Below are 21,689 nucleotides of genomic sequence, written 5' to 3'. Positions count from 1 at the left end.
CTCCATCCATCCCTTAAAACAGATAGAGAGTTAAATCTTCTGTTGATGTTTTCCAGCATGACCTCGATTTACCCCTTCCTCATTATAAAAATGCTGGAGTCTGAGTGTAGCAGCAGCAGCAGCGCTGAAACAGTGGTGTCTTGTCTGTGGTGAGCACATTAATAGCCAGTGTAAGACAGCAAAACCTACACACTAAATGTAAAACTAAGGTAAAAAATTTCTTTCCAAATGTAACTTATCTTTTCACTCCAACATATACACCTTGCAGGCCTACTATGCTGTGTTCCTGAACAGAGGTCGGCTGGAAGTGCACATCTCCACTGGGATCCGGGATCCCCACAGAATCACCATCAGACCAGAGGCTGGCGAGTTTCACGATGGCAGAGCGCATTCCATCCGGATAGAACGAGCTAGAGGGTAACAAATACCTACAAGTGCTACAGAACACACAGCACAGCTAATTCAGCAAAGCAAATGTATTAATGGCTTTGGCAATCCATGTAAATGCCTCTTCTGAGACAAAAAAAAATTAGTTTCATTCCATCATTGTCCAAAACTTCTAAGAAATAAGTTTCTGATAGTCCTTATTGTTCTCAAGAGATGGGTTTACTTGCCTTCATAGGCTACCAGGTTGTTTCTCCTGAGACTTGTGTTTTCCTGAACTGGCATCTTTAGCCTCTTTGCAAATATATTTTACAAAAGAATCTGAGGGTGAGAAGTTCTGCTGTGGTGCAATAAATCTCCTTTTCAGGACATATAGAAAAATACCATTTCCCAAGGGTGCAAACTGCAGCAGCACAGCAGCCTGTAGCCTTTTTGAGATGCCATGTGCTGGACACAGTGGTGCCCAGCTAAATAGGTAAAACAGTGAAAACACAATCACACTTTTCTTATTGGAAAAGCCATCACAGACCTTCTCAGACCATGTTTTTTTACACTGAATTTCACTTGAATTCCTTTGCCCTTTCCCAGACATTTTAAAACTTCCTTATTACACTTCACCATTCAGAAAGGGATTAGAAACAGCACTACTGTGGTGTGTAGGACTAAGGCAGCCAATAATATTTGCAGCCTGGAATAGCCCTTGTTCCAAACAGGGTTTATTATGGACATTTGAACATACAAATGTGTACATCTGTACTGACATTTGTTGGATTAGGGCACTATGCACAATGTTCTGTGTTGTTAAAAGAAATCAGAAAGAAGATCTGACATCCAGCATGTTACAAAAGGCACTTATCCACTTCACCCTCTTACCCCAACAACACTGCAGCCTTCTTGACCAGCCATTCCTGTCTAGTCCCCAGGTGCCCTTCTGTTCCCTCTGTAATTTGCTTTCCTTTCTGTATAATTTTCTGACTGAATTTCTATTGTATTGTTAAAAAATCTCTCATAAATAATGCTGCCAGTCAATAAGTCTCCTCTACTTTGATGACTAGGTCAAAGTCAAACCGTAAAGGCTTTGGAAGGAAAAGTTATTTTGGAAACGAATGACTGAATTTTGTGATAAATTTTATGCCCCTGTGACAGAACACAAATATGCAGATGATAATAAAAAGCTCTAAACAACAAAGTAAATTCTTTTATGCAGTGCTATAAGGACTACAGTAGCTTGACCTCATAAGGGTACATGTGAGAGTACATCAAGGCAAAATTGCTGTACAATGTCATCCAGTGATGGTGCTTGTTCAGATGAGACCTCTGTGTTTTCAAAGCAGCTTTGTTACAAAACAAATTGCCTGAACTCTGAAGTTTCTGTAACCTGAAATGGATGTGAAAAGACATAAATTAACCCTTCCTGTGCTCATCATGAACTCAAGCTTTATTTTTTTTAATGTGAGGAACACCCTGTAAGAACTCTGCAGAGAGTTAATTGTCCATAATTGTAATTTATGATATATGAATAATATGGTATATTATGATTATAATATAATTATGAAAATTATATTGTTGAAGACTAATGTATATCATTGCATGCTTCTGCTTAGACCCAAAATGTTTTCATGATTAGCCATGGCTAAGATGCAGCAGCACAAAGGATAACTTGAGTATTGACAATCTGACATCCCTATGCTTCCTCTGAAGGCAGAGAAGGGAAATGTCCTCTTTGGGACAATTCATGGAACCTAAATTAGTCTTTTTCTCTGAACTGCCTCCAGAGAAATCTCTCTCCTTCTGTTTCCACTGCTGAAGGGACTGGGAGATATCATAGGGATTGTCCTGAAAGATAAGTCTTTTAATAACTGCCTTCTCTAACCCTTTGAAAAATTAGTCACATTTCTTACTCTGCAGCTTTCAAAACCAAATTAATTCATCCAAAACTATGAGGAAACTGGACAATTTACACGTAGTACAGCACTTACATAATTCAGGTGCTTGAGTCACTGTCCAGTTCTGTCTAGAATGTGTGTAAATAACAAAGCCAAGCATTTTGTATTTGAAAATTTTCGATAAGCATTTTCAATATTCATTTGCTTGCATTGTAATTATAGTTAAGAAAGAATATCAGAGTTTAATATAAGTTTGTGGTTGACAAAAGGGAATTTATTTGCCAGAAACTAATTAGTCAGCCAGTGGTGCTGCAGAGACTCCTACCTTCCTCTCTTCAGCCTTAACAGTAGCCATGGGACTGCTTTGTGTTTTGCTTGCGCCGTGTGAAATACCCATTGGAATGAATTATAGCACCTCTACCAGTACATGGTGAGCAATCAGCAATTTTCCTGCTCTGCCACCTCCCCCAGAAAAAGCTATGAGATCTTTAAAAAGAGTACCATATGTCTACCATTGATCCTGCAGTCAGAGCAGTCTGGTTGTGCCCCAGCAAGAAGATAATAAGGAAATAGGGAGTCCAAACAAAATGTGACCCCTTGCTGTTCCCATCCTGCTGAGCTCTAGATGATTATATCTACCATCACAGTACAGCCAGCTCAGCCCTTGCTGTGTCGGTATTGCCACACCACAAACCACTTCTTCCTATGCAGCCACAGTCTGACATTATCACCCCTCCACAGCACAGGTCTGCCTGGTTTTGTCAAACAACTACCAAGGAAGCACAGCAGCAGCTGAAACCCCTCTAGTGGTTAATATGCATTTAATGTGAGCTGCCGTAATTTGAGTTGCTCATTGTTACAGCTGGTGTAGGAGTAAACAGAGCTTGCAGAGGGGTGATTTCAATACAAGCAACAACCAGTGTAAAATACATATTTCTTTGCTTTCAAATCTTTTCCACAGGATGTTCAGTGTTCAAGTTGATGAAGACAAAGTCCAGACTCAGAGGTTGCCATCAGACCAGCCCATCTCTGTTAAGAAACTCTTTGTGGGGGGTACTTCTTCTCAGTTTCAGATTGCACCTCTCAGAAACATACCACCATTTGAGGGCTGTATATGGAATCTTGTCATTAATGCCACGTAAGTCTCAATGATGCCAACAAATGTCCACTAAATGAACTCTGGTTAAACTGCCTTGGTTGCCAGGAGGAAGTTCATTGTTGCAATAAATCACACTAGCAGCAAATCCTAGAATATGATCTGTTTTCTTTATATGCCATTCCTTTTTCTGTCTACAGTATATGCTCCACAGGCTATGCAGTTAATGAGCTATATAACAGACAAGCCAACACTGTCTGTTTATCCATGAAATCAGAGAAATTCAGCAGTAAGATGTGTGTCAGCGATAGGTATTTATGGTGTACTATAACACTTTATTTTAAGTAAAGGTGACTTCCAAGAGAAGTCAAAATTCTGAGAACCATCATGGGAATCAATTTACTTTTTGGAAAGTACAGTAATCTGGAAGGAACATTTGAGAAAAAGGAAAGACAATGGTGAATAAAATAAAACCTCTATAGAAATTTTCCATCTAAATGTTTTTTTTCACATATCTGAAGTACCTGAATTAGTATTTTATCACTCTACATCAGAGTAAATGACTTCTCTGCAATACTATTGAAACTACGTAGGCCTGTAAAGTTTGCCAGAGCAGATAGCTGTCTCTGCACTGACCAGTAGGAAGAAAAGCCAATGTCATTGTAAGCTCTACTTTAATCGTCTTGCTTCTGTACCTGTACTTATAGGTACATGTATAGGGTGGGATCAGTCCTGGCTTTTGTGTTCTGTGAAATTACACTGCAGCATATAGTTGTTCTCAATTAATGGTGGTAAAAAGGCAGAAAAACTAATAACAGACATCACTCTTTTCGTGTGTTCTCAGCCCCATGGACTTTGCTCAGCCCGTGTCCTTTGAAAATGCAGATATTGGCCGATGTCCCACACTAGAACCAGAAGTTAGGCCACCTGAGGATGAAGATAAACCAACCCGTGCAACAGTTCTGGTCCATCCTGAACCAGACACTAATGGGGAGAAAGAAGGGCCAAGAATCCCTCCTGCTTCTCCTCCTCCAACACCATCTCTATCAGCAGCACTTGTAAGTATAAATCACTTCAGTCAGGTAGAGTTTGAAAAGTTTTTTTTTCCAGGCAAAATTGAAATCAAGAATAGTGAAGCATTTTGCCACAAAAATAGTAACAATTCAGCGTGATACTGTAAATGGAACACCTTGTTGCAGGTTAGTAGAACCTGTGGATAATGGAAAACTGGCTGATATAATTTGCTTGGATTATCACGTCAGTAATTTAAAGAATGATATAGCTTTAGAATATCTTTGGCTTGCATGCTTAACCGTAAACCCTTACACTTCAGGATGTAAGCCAAGTAATATTTTCTTTGGGCTGGAAAGGAAATTTTCCCATGGGAAATCCATTTAATTACAATATTTCTTGTGCTGTTCTCTGATTCACATGATAACAGTCATGTCAGTGACAGGATGAAGAAAAAGATAAACCAGGAGGCCTATTTGATATAGCAATTCCTCCACTGCTATTTTATAACTTTAGTCTGGGGAATTGAAAAATGAAACCCCAGTCACTGCTAAATTGAGCTCAACTGTTACTAGAAATAAACAGCTAGATAGTGGCAAGCAGTCTCATACAACAAAATTTAAGGAAGAAACTCCTTGTCTCACAAGTGGAGTAGTTTTATAAGTTAATGCAACATTTTACTGTTCACAAAAAATGTTTATACATCTGAATAGTACAATGCATAATGCATATACTGGAAGATGTTTTTGAGGGGAAAAATTATTTGTATTTTGTTAGACCTGAATGCAACCACTAGGTTTATGCAGGCTATAGTTTAGTATGAGTGAGGTTTCAAAATGGTGTGAGAAGACTGCACATTCCCCAGTCTTTTTTTTTTTTTTGCATGTTGGAATTTACAGTTCAATACTAAGATGGTTTTGAGAAGTTAAGAACTGAAATTCTATTTGAGATACGTGGCAACTTTTGTTGGCCAGGTAGATATGGCACAGCTTCATCTAGAAGGGTTTGTCAGGTGCTACTGAGATCTCCACATCATGTGCATGGAAGTGGGAGCCTTAGTTTCAAGGTGGACAAGCTCCATCTCAGTCATCAGTGTGCCCCGAGCCCCGCAGATACAAACCCGGCCTCTCCATGCTCCAGGGCAGCGGCTGTGATTCGTTCCCACAAGGTGGAGTAATTGTAGCACCAGGGCTCCAACGCAGCTTTTCTCTTTGGATTTCAAAGCAAATTTGCAGTACACTAAGGTTACTATAGAAAGATAAGGAGCCAGGCAACAAGGTAAAAAGGATTATCCATTTTAATGCTCCCTGTTGTGAAGGAATGCAGTCACAGTATCCCTCGATCAAGCCTTAAAAATAAAACAAAGAAACAAACCACAGAAAAGCATGAAAGAGCAGGTGCACATTCCTAATTGTATAAACACTAACTTTTAAAATAGCAAAATTGAGAGGAATAGATCTACTCATTAATATCAGAAACTAGTCCCACTCCAGCTAGGTGAGTTTTGTATATCACATATCTAGAGCAATGATAACTTAAAACAGGCATTCAAAATAAAATCTAAATAAAACACCATTACTCCACTTCTCTCTTGGAAATAATGAAACTGTTTTAGTATGCTGAAGACTTGAAGCTATTTTAAATAAGGCAAACTTTTGGATTACTGTGACATTCATATTAGTGAGTTCTTCAAAGTATTTTTAAGGGGACTGTTGCAAAAAAAGTAACTACAGTCTGGTAATGAGGTAACACTTGTATGAGGTGGCGCTCATACAACAGTAAAAGGTATTTTCACATAGGAGGCTTAAGTAAAGTATATGCTCTATTTAAGTACTTCTAGTACATTTTTATCTACGTGCATCCATCTGCATGTAAAAGGGGAGGGCAGCTGAATCCCAAATGAGGAAAAAACCTACTCTCCACTAAATACAATGCAAGATCCATAAGCAGGACAGTCAGGAAATACACCAGCCACCAGTCTGCTGCTGCTTGCTGTGAATGCCAGAATGTTCTGGCATTACCCAACACGGGGGAGCTGCTGCTTCTGCCTCACGTTATTCCCTGCTTCTCAGGGCTCGCTTGCCGCTGAAACGAAGAGCGCCAGCCTTACTTCTGCCTTTGGCTCCGTGACGGTACCTCCCACTTTTGATCCATGCATTTCTGCATTGTGCTATTAACAGTATCCAGTGAACTGTGGGGACTGCTTCAGTGCTTTTTCTACTAATTGCTTTCTTTGTAATTACTAATACAGCAAATGAGGTTATGGAGAATATGTGACAGTCCACCAGTGGCCTTTTCCGTTCTTCATTTCCACTGCCATACACACCGAACTTCTTAACCTACCAGTCAAGTCCCTGACATCTTACAAGACTGAAGTAAAGTGCAGCTGAGGAGTTCAGTCTCTCATGTAATATGGGAGATTATTAAGCAGCCAGGACACATTACTCAAAAAAGGAAAGCTGAGACACTTTAATACAGGCTGGTGACCCATGCTTAGAGCACAGTGTTGTGAAAGCTGTAATGCTGTCTGTCATTAGGTAAAATAAAAGTGGACACAGGCTTGTGAATAAAATATGGACTTTTTTTAAACATGCCCTACTGATTTTTTTTTTCCTTTTGCTGACTTTTCCACATCAGCCTAATGAATGCTTACTATTATAAGTAGTTATTAGTAAATAATCGGTGTATGCTATGATTCCAATGACCTTGGAATTGGTGAGATTGGTGCACTCTCCCACAATCCTTGCCCTTTCTTACAGTCACACTCCTGGAATGAAGAAAAACTGCAGTGTTTATTGATGCTGGTGAGCAGCTTGTGTCAGGGTCAGACCCTTTACTAACACATACCAGCCTAGGATTAAATTTACTGTCAGAGTATATTCTTTTACCATGTAAAATGGAAAAGCATGACAGCAAAAGGTGTGTGGTACTTTCCAGTACCAGTTGTTATTCCCTATCTTCAAATTTTATCAAGCTCAAATGTAATTGAAGGTATTATATGCATAGTATTGTCATTAATTTAGTTAGACTTCTAGATAAGCCTTAAAAGCTTAAAATAATTCAAAATTTTATCCTGCATTATGGGAATATTATTTTTTGTTATTATTTTTGATGATCACTGGAAGACTGGTATCGTTCATTCATAACCTTGCTCGGTCCCGGAGAATTTTCTCTGTTTTTTCCGTCCATTGCATGTGGGTGTATCAATTGTTCTTGTCATAATGCATGATGTTCTACTCTGTCATATTCAAACCAGAGCATTTACTACGCAAAACTCTATTTTAGGGGTGTTCTACACTGTTATGAAGATCTTTATGATGTGTGAAAGCAAAAAATATTACTGAAAGACTGAGTGAGAGAGGGAAATAAATTTCCTCTTTGCAGTTGAAATCTCAGGGCTTAAGTCACTCATGACATTTTCAAAATGTTTCAGAGAAAGAACTCTGTCAGCAAGGCACTGCACCTTGTGCTTCGCAGGTCCCTGCTGAGTCAGGGCTCAAATAAGAGACTGTCACCAATCCAAAATGATAGCAGCCACAGTGCTTAAAAACAGAGCTTGCAGCTATCAAAGTTTGTTTCTTTCCCAGCGGTATTGTCTGATATTTTGTTGAGTTAGATCCTTCGAGTGGTTTCCTCACAATACTCTCAGTGGGAGGCAAAAGCCAGACATGAGTAGAAGCTGGTAATTACCATGGTCTCATGTTGCCCCAGGCACCCCTATACAAGAGCTTTAGGACCAGAGTTTAAAAGACCTGGGGAAATTAAAACAAGAAAATTATAGTGGACAGAAGATATTTTACCTTGCATTGTCACACCACTTCAAGATTAATTGAAGTGGAACTACAGGGAGGGGTTTCTTCCTTTACAACCTGGGTAATGTCTCTACATTTTACAGCTGGGGGATTTCAACAGCTGTTACATCTATCCATCAGTTATTCGGATTCCCTGATTGTTTGTGGGGGCCTTTCAACAGCACCGGGGGATGGGAGGGGGAACAACAGCACATTAAGCAAAGAGTACAGTTGTAAAACAATATAAAGAAGTAAAATGAAGGACTCATTGACAGCTGCAAGATCTGAAACTACTTTTAACTCATTATTTTTTAGGTGACTGGATTTCAAGTTGACAACAAAGCATCCCTTTAAAACTTAAATCTTTTTTCATTTCTGTAAGAGGGCATCCTACTGTGTAAAACTCAGCTCTGTGTGAACTTAGAGTACACTGAACTGCCTGGAAATCACTTAAGACTCTTGTAAATGTCCACTGTGAAAGCATGAAAGCATCAATGTTCTTATATTACTTTTATTTGCTTTTACAGCCAGTTTAATGAGCTCTGCTTTTACACCAAGTTCCTGTCATACTGGTTTATAACTTTAGCTGGTGTGATGAGACATCAGCCTGCTGGAAAATTGCAGGGCCACTCTCTAGACTAGGTACAATACTCTCAGTCCTGAGCAGCTGGGAGACTCCCAGCATATGCACAGCTGAGACAGATACAAAACATGAAGTTTGTATGATTGCTGTATATTTTGCAGGATTCCTGTGCTGCTGACACAGAACCAGCCATTTTAGAAGGTGGCAAGCAGTTTGGTCTTTCAAGGAACAGCCACATTGCAGTTGCATTTGATGACACCAAAGTGAAAAACAGGTATGTTGTTTATTTCAGCAATGAGTTTTGATGGAATAGTGTCAAAATAAAATGCCCCTCCTAATTCTCTCAAAGGTATCTTCCAAAATTATGGACATAATCTGAAAAGATCACATGCCATGAATAATTAATTTCATTAAGCAAATCTAAAAAAGCATTAAACCATGAAATGTAGGCAATTAGGCCCACCTAAATAGCTCTCACAAAAACAATTTACCTCTTTGTTTGTAAAGGTTTGGGCACATGCAGATCCCAGACTGATTTGCTAAAAACCAAACAGAGTAATGGAACCAATTTGTGCAACTGACTGCAAAGATGGCTTTTTCAGAGGAAAATAAAAACTGTTCAGTAACTTGACAATTTCTTGTAATAAGCAGAACTTCTTTCCCTTTTCCTCCAATAGTTAAGATCAATCTTACACAGTAAACAGGAAGAATAACATTACTGCCCCAAAATATAACTCTATATACATATAGCTGTAGACATGCAAAGGAATTCCATGAACTGTTTATAAAAATGCATCTTTTTTTCAATGGATTTGTGAAGCTAGAACTTGTTAGTTGTTTATTTTTGCTCTGTATGCACATGGTCATTAACAAATGTGCCATATCACAGTACTAAGCAATTTTGCTGCTTATAGTTTCCAAATCCATTAGCCTCACACTAATTTATCCTTATAAAGATGTTGTACCACATATGCTAATTTTAGAAAACTAGGAATGATCCTGGACTGATCATTTTCATGCAATGATTTTTCATTTACATTATCAGCTGCTTTCAGGTACTGACTTTACAGCTCAGCTTCAGCAAGGTTAGTGATGTGTTGCCAGTACAACTTTAGCATTAGAAAATATAAATAATTTCTTTGCAGCTTCTTTGCTGAAGAGGAAGTTCTCAACATTACCATTTTGTCCAAAGGGGCATTAGGTTTGCTCAGACACAGCCTCATTTTCTCTTGGGAGAGAACAGAATAAGTGTTTTATATCCTCATTGTAAACTCTTCTGTCTGCATCTTTAAAAGTTTTGCAACCTGTCTTCAGGCAATACAACTCATTAGAAACTCAACATTTGCCAGCTGTCACTACAGCTCTCTCCTCTTTGCGAGCATTATGTGTGTGGATGATGGATAACGCTGCTGGAATTTTACAAGTGCTGGGATTTTCTAGCTGCTACAGCTGCAGCTGAGAATTACATCTTGAAATTCTATGCCAAGATTGTAGTTTCGTACCTCCATAGCAAAGGAACTAATGAATGCTCACATGTCAGGGATCAGATACATGTGAAATGTAATTTGCATATAACCAAATTATTTTTTTGAATTCTAATGGCCAAGTAAAATTGGCCACTAGCTGTACAAAACTTTTTTAGAAAAAACACAAAAAGGTAAAGCAGATGAATTTGTCTAGTGTCTGACTCCAAATATCTTTTCCTTTCTTACTGTTTCTTGTCTGTTTGATTTCTAGGCTTACAATTGAATTTGAAGTCCGAACAACAGCTGATTCTGGCTTGCTGTTTTATATGGCCCGCATCAACCACGCTGATTTCGCTACAGTTCAAATAAAGAATGGTCTGCCTTACTTCAGTTATGATCTAGGAAGTGGAAACACCAGCACAGTGATTTCCAACAAAATAAATGATGGCCAGTGGCACCAGGTAAAATAGTTAGTCTCTAATTCTAATTCATTCTTTGTAATGGTAAGAAGGAACTTTGTTTTGCCTTGAGATATTTGCAAAATGTAGTCCACACAAACCAAAATTTACAAGTAGTATTTTCTGGGGGGGAAAAATAATCTAGCAAAATTTGTGTCAGATGCACTGGTACATAGAAATTTATCCTTCAGGAAACGTGTATTTCTGAACATATTTAACATATGTGCCATATATAGTAAGGAATTAAAGAAAATGTTCCTGCTTAATAGGGCTCATGTGAGTATCAACTCATGATGATGGAATACATCATTAAGACCAGTTGTTTCTACATTAATAATGTCATTGTTAAGCCAGAGTGCAGAGAACAAAAAAATAAAAAAATAGAAAAAGAAATAACACGCAAGTAAACCTTCCCTGGATTATTAATTCAGTAGGGAATAAATATGATATTCATGGATGTATTTGGCAGTGACTTTATGAGAGGAAGCATTATATGCAATGCCTGTGGCATTTGGATGCTAAGAGAAGGAATGATATCACAACCATGAAATTTCCTACTTACTGGGCAGAGGACAACAGACACAGTATATTCATTAGGTGACGTGCTGGAAGGCACCATTAAAGACAGAGAAGCAAAGTATACATGTTACTGTGGGTTGAATTTATACGCTGTAAGTTACATTGAATTTTGTACAGATATTTCGAAATTCAGCATCCACATCTTAGCCTCAAATGAGAAGAAAATCTAGTTGCATTTTCTCTTACACTTTAATGGCCTCATTTCTACTCTGTTCTCCAGGAATTTTATTTTCATGAGATTTTTAGTCATGAACTTTTTGATGATAGCAACTGCTCTACATCAAGGTATTTCATACAGGGGAAAAGAATGAAGCTGTAGTTATCATTTATCTCTTTCATATAATGCCTGGGAGCACTGGCAGCAGACCAAGGTCCCATTCTGCTACTCCCTCTGTACATTCAAAGAGATGCTTTTGCTTCTTTAGCCATTTTCTCTTTATTCTAAGAGAGCTAAGTAGAACATATATTTCTTAATGGAAGATTGTGCTCTTTGGGCCTATAGCTTGACACTTGACAAGAGAGAGTCCCTTTTTCCAGAACCTGTTTCTGTAGTGGAGAATGGAGACAAAGCCACAGTTCCCAAAAAGCAAAAAAAAAATTTGAGAAGGAGGAGGAGGGAAGGCAACACTTTTAGGAAAAGACCACAGTCTTTGTTTCTGATAAAGCAGTGGATTCTCCTTAAAACAATCCTTTTAGTGACAACCTTTTCTCCATTTGGAATTATTTAGGTTGAAAACATTTCTAATAGTACTACAGAAGCCACTCGCTGTTGCTATCCTGCTATCTGTTTAGGTCCTCTGTAAGAATGTCTGTCCCTAGTTCCTGTCTCACTCACCTAATCTCCCCTCTGCCCAAGGTGTAGTTACCCATCTTAAATTTACAGCTGCCTGTAAACACCAGGTTGAGGCGCTCACCTTCAGATCATCCTTGTCAGTATTCAGTCATTCCCACTGCATGACAGATAGGCTGCCACACTGGAGCAGTAGCAGCGTGTTAAAGAAAAGCCAAAAAAATGCTGCTTGTCTCTCTTTGCTATTCTGGTGAGCCAACTACTATGCTGTTTAGAAATCTGCTAACGTGCATGATGCATTTTCCATTTATTCCTTTTTATGCAGAGCCATTATTATAATGAGTTGTGGAGATTTCAATATAAGCTTTTAGAAAGACAGTGGTCTAGAATTTCCTCAGGTCTTCAGCAACTGCACTCCCTCTGTGCAATTTGCAGTCCATTTGTCTGAGCAGAAACCACAATACCAACAGAACGTAGTTGGTATTATATTTACTCTAGCATGAACTATGATCTGAGGCATGTCCAAGCTACTGGAATCATAAACTCAATATTTTCTGCAAATGTGCTGCTATAAAGATTTGCAACCAGTGACATGAAATTCAGTATTTATTCTGAAGTACTTATCTGTACTTAAAATTCAGTCTGATTCCAGGAAAATAATACTATGCTGTGCCTGTTATAACATAACAATGAAGCATTTTAAAGGAATCTCAAGTCTTTTCAGTAATTCTAGTAAATAATCATCATGATGCCTCCTGACCCAGATGCAAATAAAACACAGACAGATGTTGGCACAAAACATTGCTCAGGAGCTTTGTTCCATAAGTGTTATCCACAGCTGCTGCCATGGTATTTCTGTAATCATTCCTACCACTTTCTTGTATATTCTTACCTATTTTGGACTGTAAGACTAGTTACAACCTGAAAATGCTTGGTTGTCAGAAAACTATCTGTAATCGTATCACACTTTTGTGTCTTTCTAGATAAAAGTAAGTCGAATGAAGCAAGAAGGAAACCTCATGGTAGATGGAGTTTCCAACAGGACTGTGAGCCCCAAGAAGGCCGATATACTGGATGTTGTAGGAATGCTGTACGTGGGAGGATTGCCCATTAACTACACAACCAGGAGAATTGGTCCAGTAAGTAAATTTGTTTAAGTTATCTTACATGCCTTAAGTATGTTTTGATTGGTGCAAATGTCTTCCCGGTTTTGTTTTGTCTTGCTTTTCCCTTCAGACTTCTGAAGAATATGGAGAAAATGGACATTAGTGGAGGTGAACAATGTTCTGTTAGTGGAAAGATCTGACTCAGAATCCAGTTAATGAAAAAAAAAACCATTGAAATAGCAGAGTTATTTAATGTCTTGGAAAAGCAGAAAGTTCCACACGCTTGTATCCATTTGGATCACTGCACAGCATGAGTTCCTGAGTACCACTTGCCCTTTCTCTTGGCTGTAATTAATCTAGCAGCAAATGCTAATAAACAGTGAAAGGATCTCCTACAAGGAGCAGCAGAAGCCAAAATTACCCAGGACAAAGTATCCAGTAGTACTGTAATAATCAGTTTTGTGTTGCTATTACTATAAGAGGAGAGAGTGTGTTTTGAAGGAAGGCCATGAAAATTCTGTTGTCCTCTTTCTGTTTCCAAATTAAATGTGCATATATCAATTTATTACTGTTTTGGTTCAAATGCCCAGCTTCCATGATAACATGGAAGGTGACAGAGAGCCCAGAGAAATAAATATAATTTTGTCCTAAATTTTGTAGATTTAACTAGGAGCACTGTATTCCATCACCCAGACCATTTACTGCATCTATCTACACAACTCCTTGCCAGTCATCTAAGCGATGCCCTTCCAACCTCCCAAGATAAATCAGTATCAGGATGGGAGAAAAACCTCTTCCATGCTTTCTTTTGCTCTCTGTGAAGACAGTTCTTTTAAAGCAGAAGCCAGAACCTGAGTGAATTTAATTATAGTAAACAACAAATTCGGCACCTAGCGCAGCACAATTCAGACACACAAAAATGGAATGTCAGTAGGAGCTATGTCTGGGCTCATCCTGGGTAGATGCACAGAGTCCATAAAAAGCAGGCAAAACACAAATCTGGTAAGGAAACAAAGTAGACTCCCAAAGAAGCTGAGCATGAGTAAATAGCATTATACTGAGATGTTTATGGAATGGAAAATACAAGTGCATGGACAGGCAAGAGTTCCCTTATTTGAGTGGACAAAATAAATACAGAAATGACTGCATTTATATACTGTTAATACTATTAATACATGGACTGCTTAAGTCCATGTAATAACTCATGGATAGGGAATGAAGGGGATGAGTAACCACTCTACATCTGAGTGTTATATTCCATAAAGAAAACTGACCTGTAAGATCATGATTCTTAGTACATAATTGATTGTGCAGAAAGCCCAAACTGAGGCAAATCTAAGTCATTAGGATTTACCAAACCAGATCTGAGGCACTGAAAACAAAAAGCAATACTTAACTACCCAGAACATATAATTCCTAGTACAATCAATTTATGCTCTTTCAATACATCTGCAATTTACAAATACTCATCTAAGAAGAAAGACAACACTAGGTCCTCACCTATTGCTATTTGTCAGAGGTAATGGAGGGAACCCATGCAGATAAATGGCTCAGTCTGGAAATAACAGTAATGTCAGATCCTGACAATCTTATGTGCTTTGGGATTTAAATGAAGCTGTGACTTCAAATGTCATGTAAAAACCAATGTTTGCCTTCCAGTCATGCTCAGTAAAATACACTGTGATGTATGAGACAATGTTGTGCTGTAGCTTCATGTAGAGGCTCTGAAGCAAACCAAGTTTAAAGGATGTGTTACCTTAGTCAGGGCTTTCTTCTGTACATATATTAGCCTTTTCATATATTTTCATATATTAGCCTTAGTAATCTATTATGTAACCATAGGTGGTTTGGCTTCTTTTTCAGTGTAGAAGACTGATACCCATTTGTTTAGCTTCAGCAGATGTCACATTTTGAGCACTCAACACTCTGCTTTCAGCAAAAGAGGTCCTATTATCTGTTCCCATGCTAAAGTATAGCCAGATTTGCTTTTCCATAGGGAAGAGAAAATTGTTAAGTTAGAGAACGTTATCAAATCATCTACAAATCTTGCATTTCTGTGATTTATTCTTGCAGTGAAGGTTTGTTTTGTTTTCTGCCATTTCTCTTTTTTGATAACAAGATTTGTTGATCTGGAGATGACTTATTAAGAAATTATAAGAAGGACTACTTATGAAAAGTCTGACAGAAAGCATTGTTCAGCTCAGAACTGAATCTGTTCACTGGTATTGCTCAAGTTCTCATGAAAATATTGTACAGGTGTATTTAGCTGTAATAAGCTATATAATTTCACAGTACATACACCTTTGATTTACAAGAAAATTAATTACTGGAAATTCTTTCCATTTACAGAATGTTGTTAGAGGAGGTAATGTGTAGAATCAAAACTTCTTTCTGCAGGTGTGCCTTTGTCCTTTTTGTATTTGTACGTATTTCTAGGCTGAATTTTATTCACTGATGTTTATTTTCTTCCTTTCTACTACACTTTCTACTACTCCTTTCTACTGCACTGCTTATGAATATATCTTCTTTTTCTTCCTCCAAGTACATGATGTATGATTTTCCTCTGTCTCACTGGTATCAAGGATAGATTTTCCTAACTCTTTAAGTCAAAGATCAAAGCCTCTGTCTGAATCTTAGAACCAAAATGCAGCTTCTGCATACCTTGGAGAGAAAGGGAGGGCGAGTTCTGCAGGAGATGCCAGTGGCTTTCAGAGGTCCCACTGGGATGCCCTGCTCACACCCAGAACAACCCCTGCCCCAGGCAGATCCATGGGTACTCAAACCACTGTTCTAAGTGTGCCCAGACCGCTGGCTGGAGGTCACGGTGTGCCCAGTGCAGAAGCCAAACTGGAGCTGCAGTTGGCAACCTTGCACAGGAGCCTCCGTAGACATGAGCACATTCCCTGTCTCCACCTGCCTCTCCAGCCAACTGAGCGGCCCTGATCACTGCAGTCAACAGCCTTCACACAGGGGCTTTGCTCATTGTAGTAGTGATGTTACCTGCATTACCTCTGCCTCACTGTGCAACATTAGGCCAACAGTAAAGTGATTAAAGGAAGGGAAAAAAGAAAACCCACCCAGTAAAATTACCAGCAGTTCAAAGAACTATAGCCACTATCTTCATCTACTTGCAAACCCCATAACCTAGTCAATTAAAAAGGCAAAATATAGGCCATTAAATTCCTGCATTGCTGATGTAATTTTCTGTTTCATTATGTGGTGTATTATTTTATATCCCCTCCAGTAAGCCAAATAGATGTGACTCAGATCACATCCCTGAAAAGTAATGTAATTCATCCTCAGCATGATTAAGAGTAGATTCCAATTACAATCAGATATTAAGTATTAGGCACATAAAATTCAAGTTTTATTCAGCTCCATAAATCCAGGAGTGAAGCAGAGAAAATGCAGTCATTGATAGCGTACTTTAGGCTTGCTTCTCATAGTTTTACATTTTGTTTGAAATATTGACTGCAGGTCCTCCATAGCATTGATGGCTGCATCAGGAATTTTAAAATGACAGAATCACCTGTTGACCTGGATAATCCAACTTCCAGCTTCAACGTTGGGAAATGCTTTGTCACTGCACAGAAGGGAACATACTTCGATGGAACAGGCTTTGCCAAAACAGGTATATGAACAATAATTCTGGTGATAGTCAAAGAACAGAGAAAGAGGAGATTCTGCTTTCAAAAGCTCCCAGTGTTACCTAACTCCTGTTGGCAAAGTGAGGTCAGTATTGAAACTCTTGCTGATCATTTTTAGTTATCTTGCCCAAGGAGAAACTATGTGATTTCCTAGCAAGGTCTTGCACTAAGCACAGTTGTTTACATGGTTTTACATGAAACGGAGTGTGTTAACAATACCAAGTTAGTTACTTTGCTTTACTCTCAGCACAATTTGTGTGATGATTATTAGGAATAATATTAATATATACATAATATAATGTAATATAGTGTTAGAAGCTTATCTTCATTTTATTGTGCTTCCCCTTTTCTCTCTAAGTTGGTGCATACAGAGTGGGAACAGATCTGCTCGTGGAATTTGAATTCCGTACAACACGAATGAACGGTGTTCTCCTAGGAGTCAGCAGCCAGAAAATGGATGGGCTTGGCATTGAATTAGTTGGTGGAAAAGTGAGTATCAAAGCAGTTTTGTTTCTTCATAAACTGGCTTTAGACAGCACAGGTAGTTTAAATGCAAGGTTACTACCCCAATCTCAAGATGTCTCAAACAATATCAGGGTTCTCGAAGGAGAGCAACACTTGCACCTTTCTATACATCTAGAGGATCTTACACTTTTAAAAGATAATTTAAAAGGTTCTTTAATACTTGAGTCTCCTAAAACTGCAATTAGGTCTTAAACTAGTGACCATATAAGAAGTTTTGAGGAAAGGCTTTGTCATTATTAATACTATTTTCTCTTGGATATCTTTTGATTCACTGTCTGGAAAACCAGTCATTGTTCTGTCACTATAAATATTTTAGAGGGGTGTAAAGCACCCTAAAACTAAGACAAAAAAAAATAAGGGAAAATAACAACTTAGACAGCAATTTTCCATATTTCTACTTGTGTTTGTTTCAGTGATAGAACCCTCACAGAGGGACAGCAATCCACATAGTCCTTGGTGCATACAGTCAAACCATGTTGACTTCAAACAAAACAAACAAACAAAAGCAACTGAACTGTGTTGAAAACTTGCTGATGTCCATGCCGTGCTTTTCAGGTGATGTTTCACGTTGACAATGGTGCAGGCCGATTCTCTGCTGTCTATGAGCCTGATGCACCAGGCAGTTTGTGTGATGGACAGTGGCACAAGGTTCTTGCCAACAAGATCAAACACCGCTTGGAGCTGACTGTGGATGGCAGACAGGTGGAGACTGACAGCCCAAACAGGGCCTCGACCTCAGCAGACACAAACGACCCTCTCTTTGTTGGAGGCTATCCTGGTGAGCATGCAAGACACAAATTATGCTTTACTTAGGCTCCAATAACACTGCCTTGGTAATGGCTTAAATGTAAGTAGGACTAGTATGCTAAAGATGATTGATAAGACAGGCTGAGTTTGTATCAGTTGGCGTGGATGTTCATTTCTGCATTCAGCTGCATTTCAGAACAAGAAGTTCTGCAACAAGAGACTCACAGATATCCCTGCCCCATTTCAAATGTAGGCACTGTCACAGAGAATTAGACAGATTTTCTGCCTTCTGCTGCTCACACACACACAGCCTCTCTCTTAAAACTTCCTGTTTAGTAATAGCACCATAGTTGCAATAGTAACAGCATTTGGCATATTTAAATTTAACTGAGGAACATCAAATCTTAACCAAAGAAAGTATATATGCCCTTGAGGGGGCAGGGCAGTGCATGTGTAAATCAGCCTGTAAAACCTGAGGAATAAGAACAGCTTCCACACAGAGGGAAGAAGACACCATCGCTTTCTAATTAGAGCCTTTGCTTGTGGTCTGCTGGTTTTTAAAGGAAAAAAACACATAATCTACATTTCCTAATCAGTATTCTGGAAGCCCTCAAGAGAACTTGTTTTATGCAGAGGTAATTGAACAGTATCGAGAATTGGGCTGCGTTCTGCAGCTGGCTTCATCTTCCACTAAGCTGATAATGAATTCTAGTATTCATCTCTTCATAGACAGTCAATAAATTTTCTAACAGCAGTTTACTTTCTGAAAATACAGTTAATATCTTTGCAAAGTACCAATTTTGTTGCATTTGTAATAAATATTCCCTATAGCTTGCAAGCCAAAACAAAAAAGCAAAGTATGTTTGCAGTATGTGTCTGCTCCAGTGCATACTGAGGTCAAAGGCAAGACACCTCTGAGTCAGTTAATTCCTAAATTATTTTCTGGAAGTTGTTTTTTCACCCATTCTTATGAGTGATACAGTGCATCCTAAAAGTCTTCTCTCCCAAGCTTTGGAACATTTGAAAAATTGTCCTTGGCAGTGACATATGGGAGTTGAACTTTAGTCACAATAACTATCAATAAAGACCAACGACTTTGGGACTAAAGAAAAACGGTTTTGTGGCAGCCTTTTCATAGCAAAACAAGATTCTAGCATAGGAGCCAGCACTGAAGAAACACTGCAGATGGAGTTACTATCTCGTCTGGACTGCATGGCAAGAGAGACGCAAATCACAGTAACACTGCAATCTGTACAAAACAAACCTACTCTTACCTCATATTGAAGGGATATTCGTGAGTTCAGCCACATGGCAAGCTATGAAATGATTTAACAAACCTACTGCATGTGTAAACATTCTTCTTTTGCTGCCTAGTCTAGCTCATCCAGGATTTGTTTTAACATTCCCAATACTTAGCTGCATCACAAATTTGAAGCACACAATCATGGGATTTTGTAAAATTAGTAAGTGTTTGTAATTTCCAGCCCTCTTGAAGCTGCATAAATAGAGCAAAACAGTTGTCAACCAGCTAGAATTAATTAGCTGCTGGAGTATTTTCTACGTAGAGAAAATTTTCACCACCATAGTGTGGACAAGAATAAAGATTCCTGGGTACCCATAAAAGCTAGCATTCATCTGCTGGTATCACTCTTCCCCATGGGAAGAGTGCACAGAGAGACAGATGGATTCATCCATTTCTGTGAAACAGAATAATGCTGTGGCCAGACAGTCTCTACAAGTATAAAGTAACTTCTGCAATTCACTTTTAAGAACACTGAGAAACAAGTTGTGCCACAAATTTCAAGCAGTTGAGTGAAATATTTCCAGCTTCCCAGTCAAACCACTCTCACTTCCATCCCCTCCTTCATTGGTGGAGCAAATATACTCCAACTCCTGGCTTTACTGTCAGCAAGGAAAAAAAAGAATACTTGAAAACTATCAAAACTGGTCTGTAAATGACATCTGAAATCCATCCTGAGGAACTGGCTTCTTTGTGATGTTAGGACTGAGAATTGCGTACATTTTGGCCTATTTTTTTCCCTTCTATTGTTCTGTGGATAAAAAGCTGAATATCTGCAGAGCATCATATGTGTATTGTCCACCATTTATAGGTAGCAAGCTGCATGAATGGGTTACAATAGTAGTCTATATGTGTTCAGATTCTGCCACTGTCATAGTAGGACAGAAAAAGAAAGGAAGTGTGGATTGTTATCTAACATAAGCATTCATCACATTTGCTCATAATGCTTGTAGTTTTCTTCACAATGAATATATACAGCAAATAAAACATTCATATATTGCTGGGGACATCTGTTCTTGTGCAGGACTCAAAGAACAAAATTAAGTATCAACTCAAACATAATTCCTTTCTAATTTTTTTCCTTCCTTCAGATGGTGTGACCCAGTTTGGGCTGACGACTAATATCCGTTTTAAAGGATGTATTCGATTTCTGAAGCTCACCAAGGGTACTGCAAAACCTCAAGAGATTAACTTTAGCAAAGCTTTGGAGCTGAAGGGTGTCCAGCCAGTGTCATGCCCTGCAGACTGATGGTTGCTCAGCCAGTATGGGTCTGTTTATATAAGCACCTCAGATTGAAAAAAAAAAATCTATATCTTCATTGCATTCATAATAAAATGTCTTTGTGCAAGTATTTGAGTAGTGTTTGTGATATATTCCAATGGCTATTTCAATGTACCTTCCAGAAATGCATGAACAAATAATCCCTGGCCCCATCCCCTTCATTAAAGGAGTAATTTTAATCTATCTCTTTCCTTATAGCTTGAAATGGAAATGTTCATTCTTATGATGAGTGAGAGCATGTATTATGCAGGTTGTTCCTTTTCTATGGAACACAGAATCACAAAATATCTCAAGTTGGAAGGGAACCATAAGGAAGGATCACCAAGTCCAACTCTTTGAAATGCTCACTAAATGCTTTTGGTGAGGTAGATCTCTAAACTTGTATTCCTTTACAATTCTAAATACAATGCACTCATGGGCATACACAACCTTATCCTTCATCAGCATATTAACTTGCTTCAAAAATTTATGTTTTGGTCATATCCAAGAGCTTTTACAAAACTTTTCTGATCATATTTCCCATGAAGTTTCACTGAGAAATTATATGTGGTCTGTATGGCTACTGTCATGCTATTGCTGTGGAACCGAGAAAGAAGAAGAAAAGTGTTGGTACTTAGTTAGCTGATTTGGGATTATTGGTGAAAATATGTTGCACCTAAAATCCCTGCTCTATCACTTGGACATCATTGATTTTTACAGAGTTTATATTGTTTGGTGTTGGGACCTTGAGTCTCTAATGGAGGGAGTTGAACTGGGTTGTATTACGTACCTTGAAATACAGTTTTAATGATCCATAATTAATAAAGTTCAACATTGCTGCTCTCTCCCTCATGATATGTTACACATAGCAACAAAATCACAAACCAGTTTTCTAAAGGAAGATGAAATCTTGACACTTGGAGCAGAATAGAGGTGAAGCAAGAACACTCCATAGATTATTAGCGCAACACCTACTACTGATCTCTGCTGTTATCTATTAATGGAATTCTTACCATAAAAGCAGCTTCCAAAGTTCAACTTTGCTGCTTCTGCCTGATG

The 21,689-nt window shown here is 38.5% G+C and overlaps 1 protein-coding gene across 1 annotated transcript in view; it reads left to right on the top strand.

Moving 5' to 3' along the window:
- Positions 1-20,721, top strand: part of LAMA2 (laminin subunit alpha 2) — a 336,031-nt gene extending 315,310 nt beyond the window's left edge. The window contains exons 56-66 of the mRNA XM_033512805.1: positions 269-417; positions 3,232-3,408; positions 4,211-4,424; positions 6,450-6,509; positions 8,913-9,025; positions 10,489-10,678; positions 13,028-13,183; positions 16,628-16,781; positions 17,156-17,286; positions 17,878-18,100; positions 20,461-20,721. Coding sequence (XP_033368696.1) covers positions 269-417; positions 3,232-3,408; positions 4,211-4,424; positions 6,450-6,509; positions 8,913-9,025; positions 10,489-10,678; positions 13,028-13,183; positions 16,628-16,781; positions 17,156-17,286; positions 17,878-18,100; positions 20,461-20,618 — 1,725 coding nt within the window. The 3' untranslated portion in view covers positions 20,619-20,721. The remainder of the gene's footprint in view (positions 1-268; positions 418-3,231; positions 3,409-4,210; positions 4,425-6,449; positions 6,510-8,912; positions 9,026-10,488; positions 10,679-13,027; positions 13,184-16,627; positions 16,782-17,155; positions 17,287-17,877; positions 18,101-20,460) is intronic.
- The last annotated feature ends 968 nt before the right edge of the window (positions 20,722-21,689 follow it).

This window comes from Parus major, chromosome 3 (assembly GCF_001522545.3).
Source record: "Parus major isolate Abel chromosome 3, Parus_major1.1, whole genome shotgun sequence".
Taxonomy (NCBI): Eukaryota; Metazoa; Chordata; class Aves; order Passeriformes; family Paridae; genus Parus; species Parus major.
The sequence above is the reverse complement of the archived record's forward strand: the minus strand, read 5'-3'. Positions and strand labels throughout refer to the sequence as shown.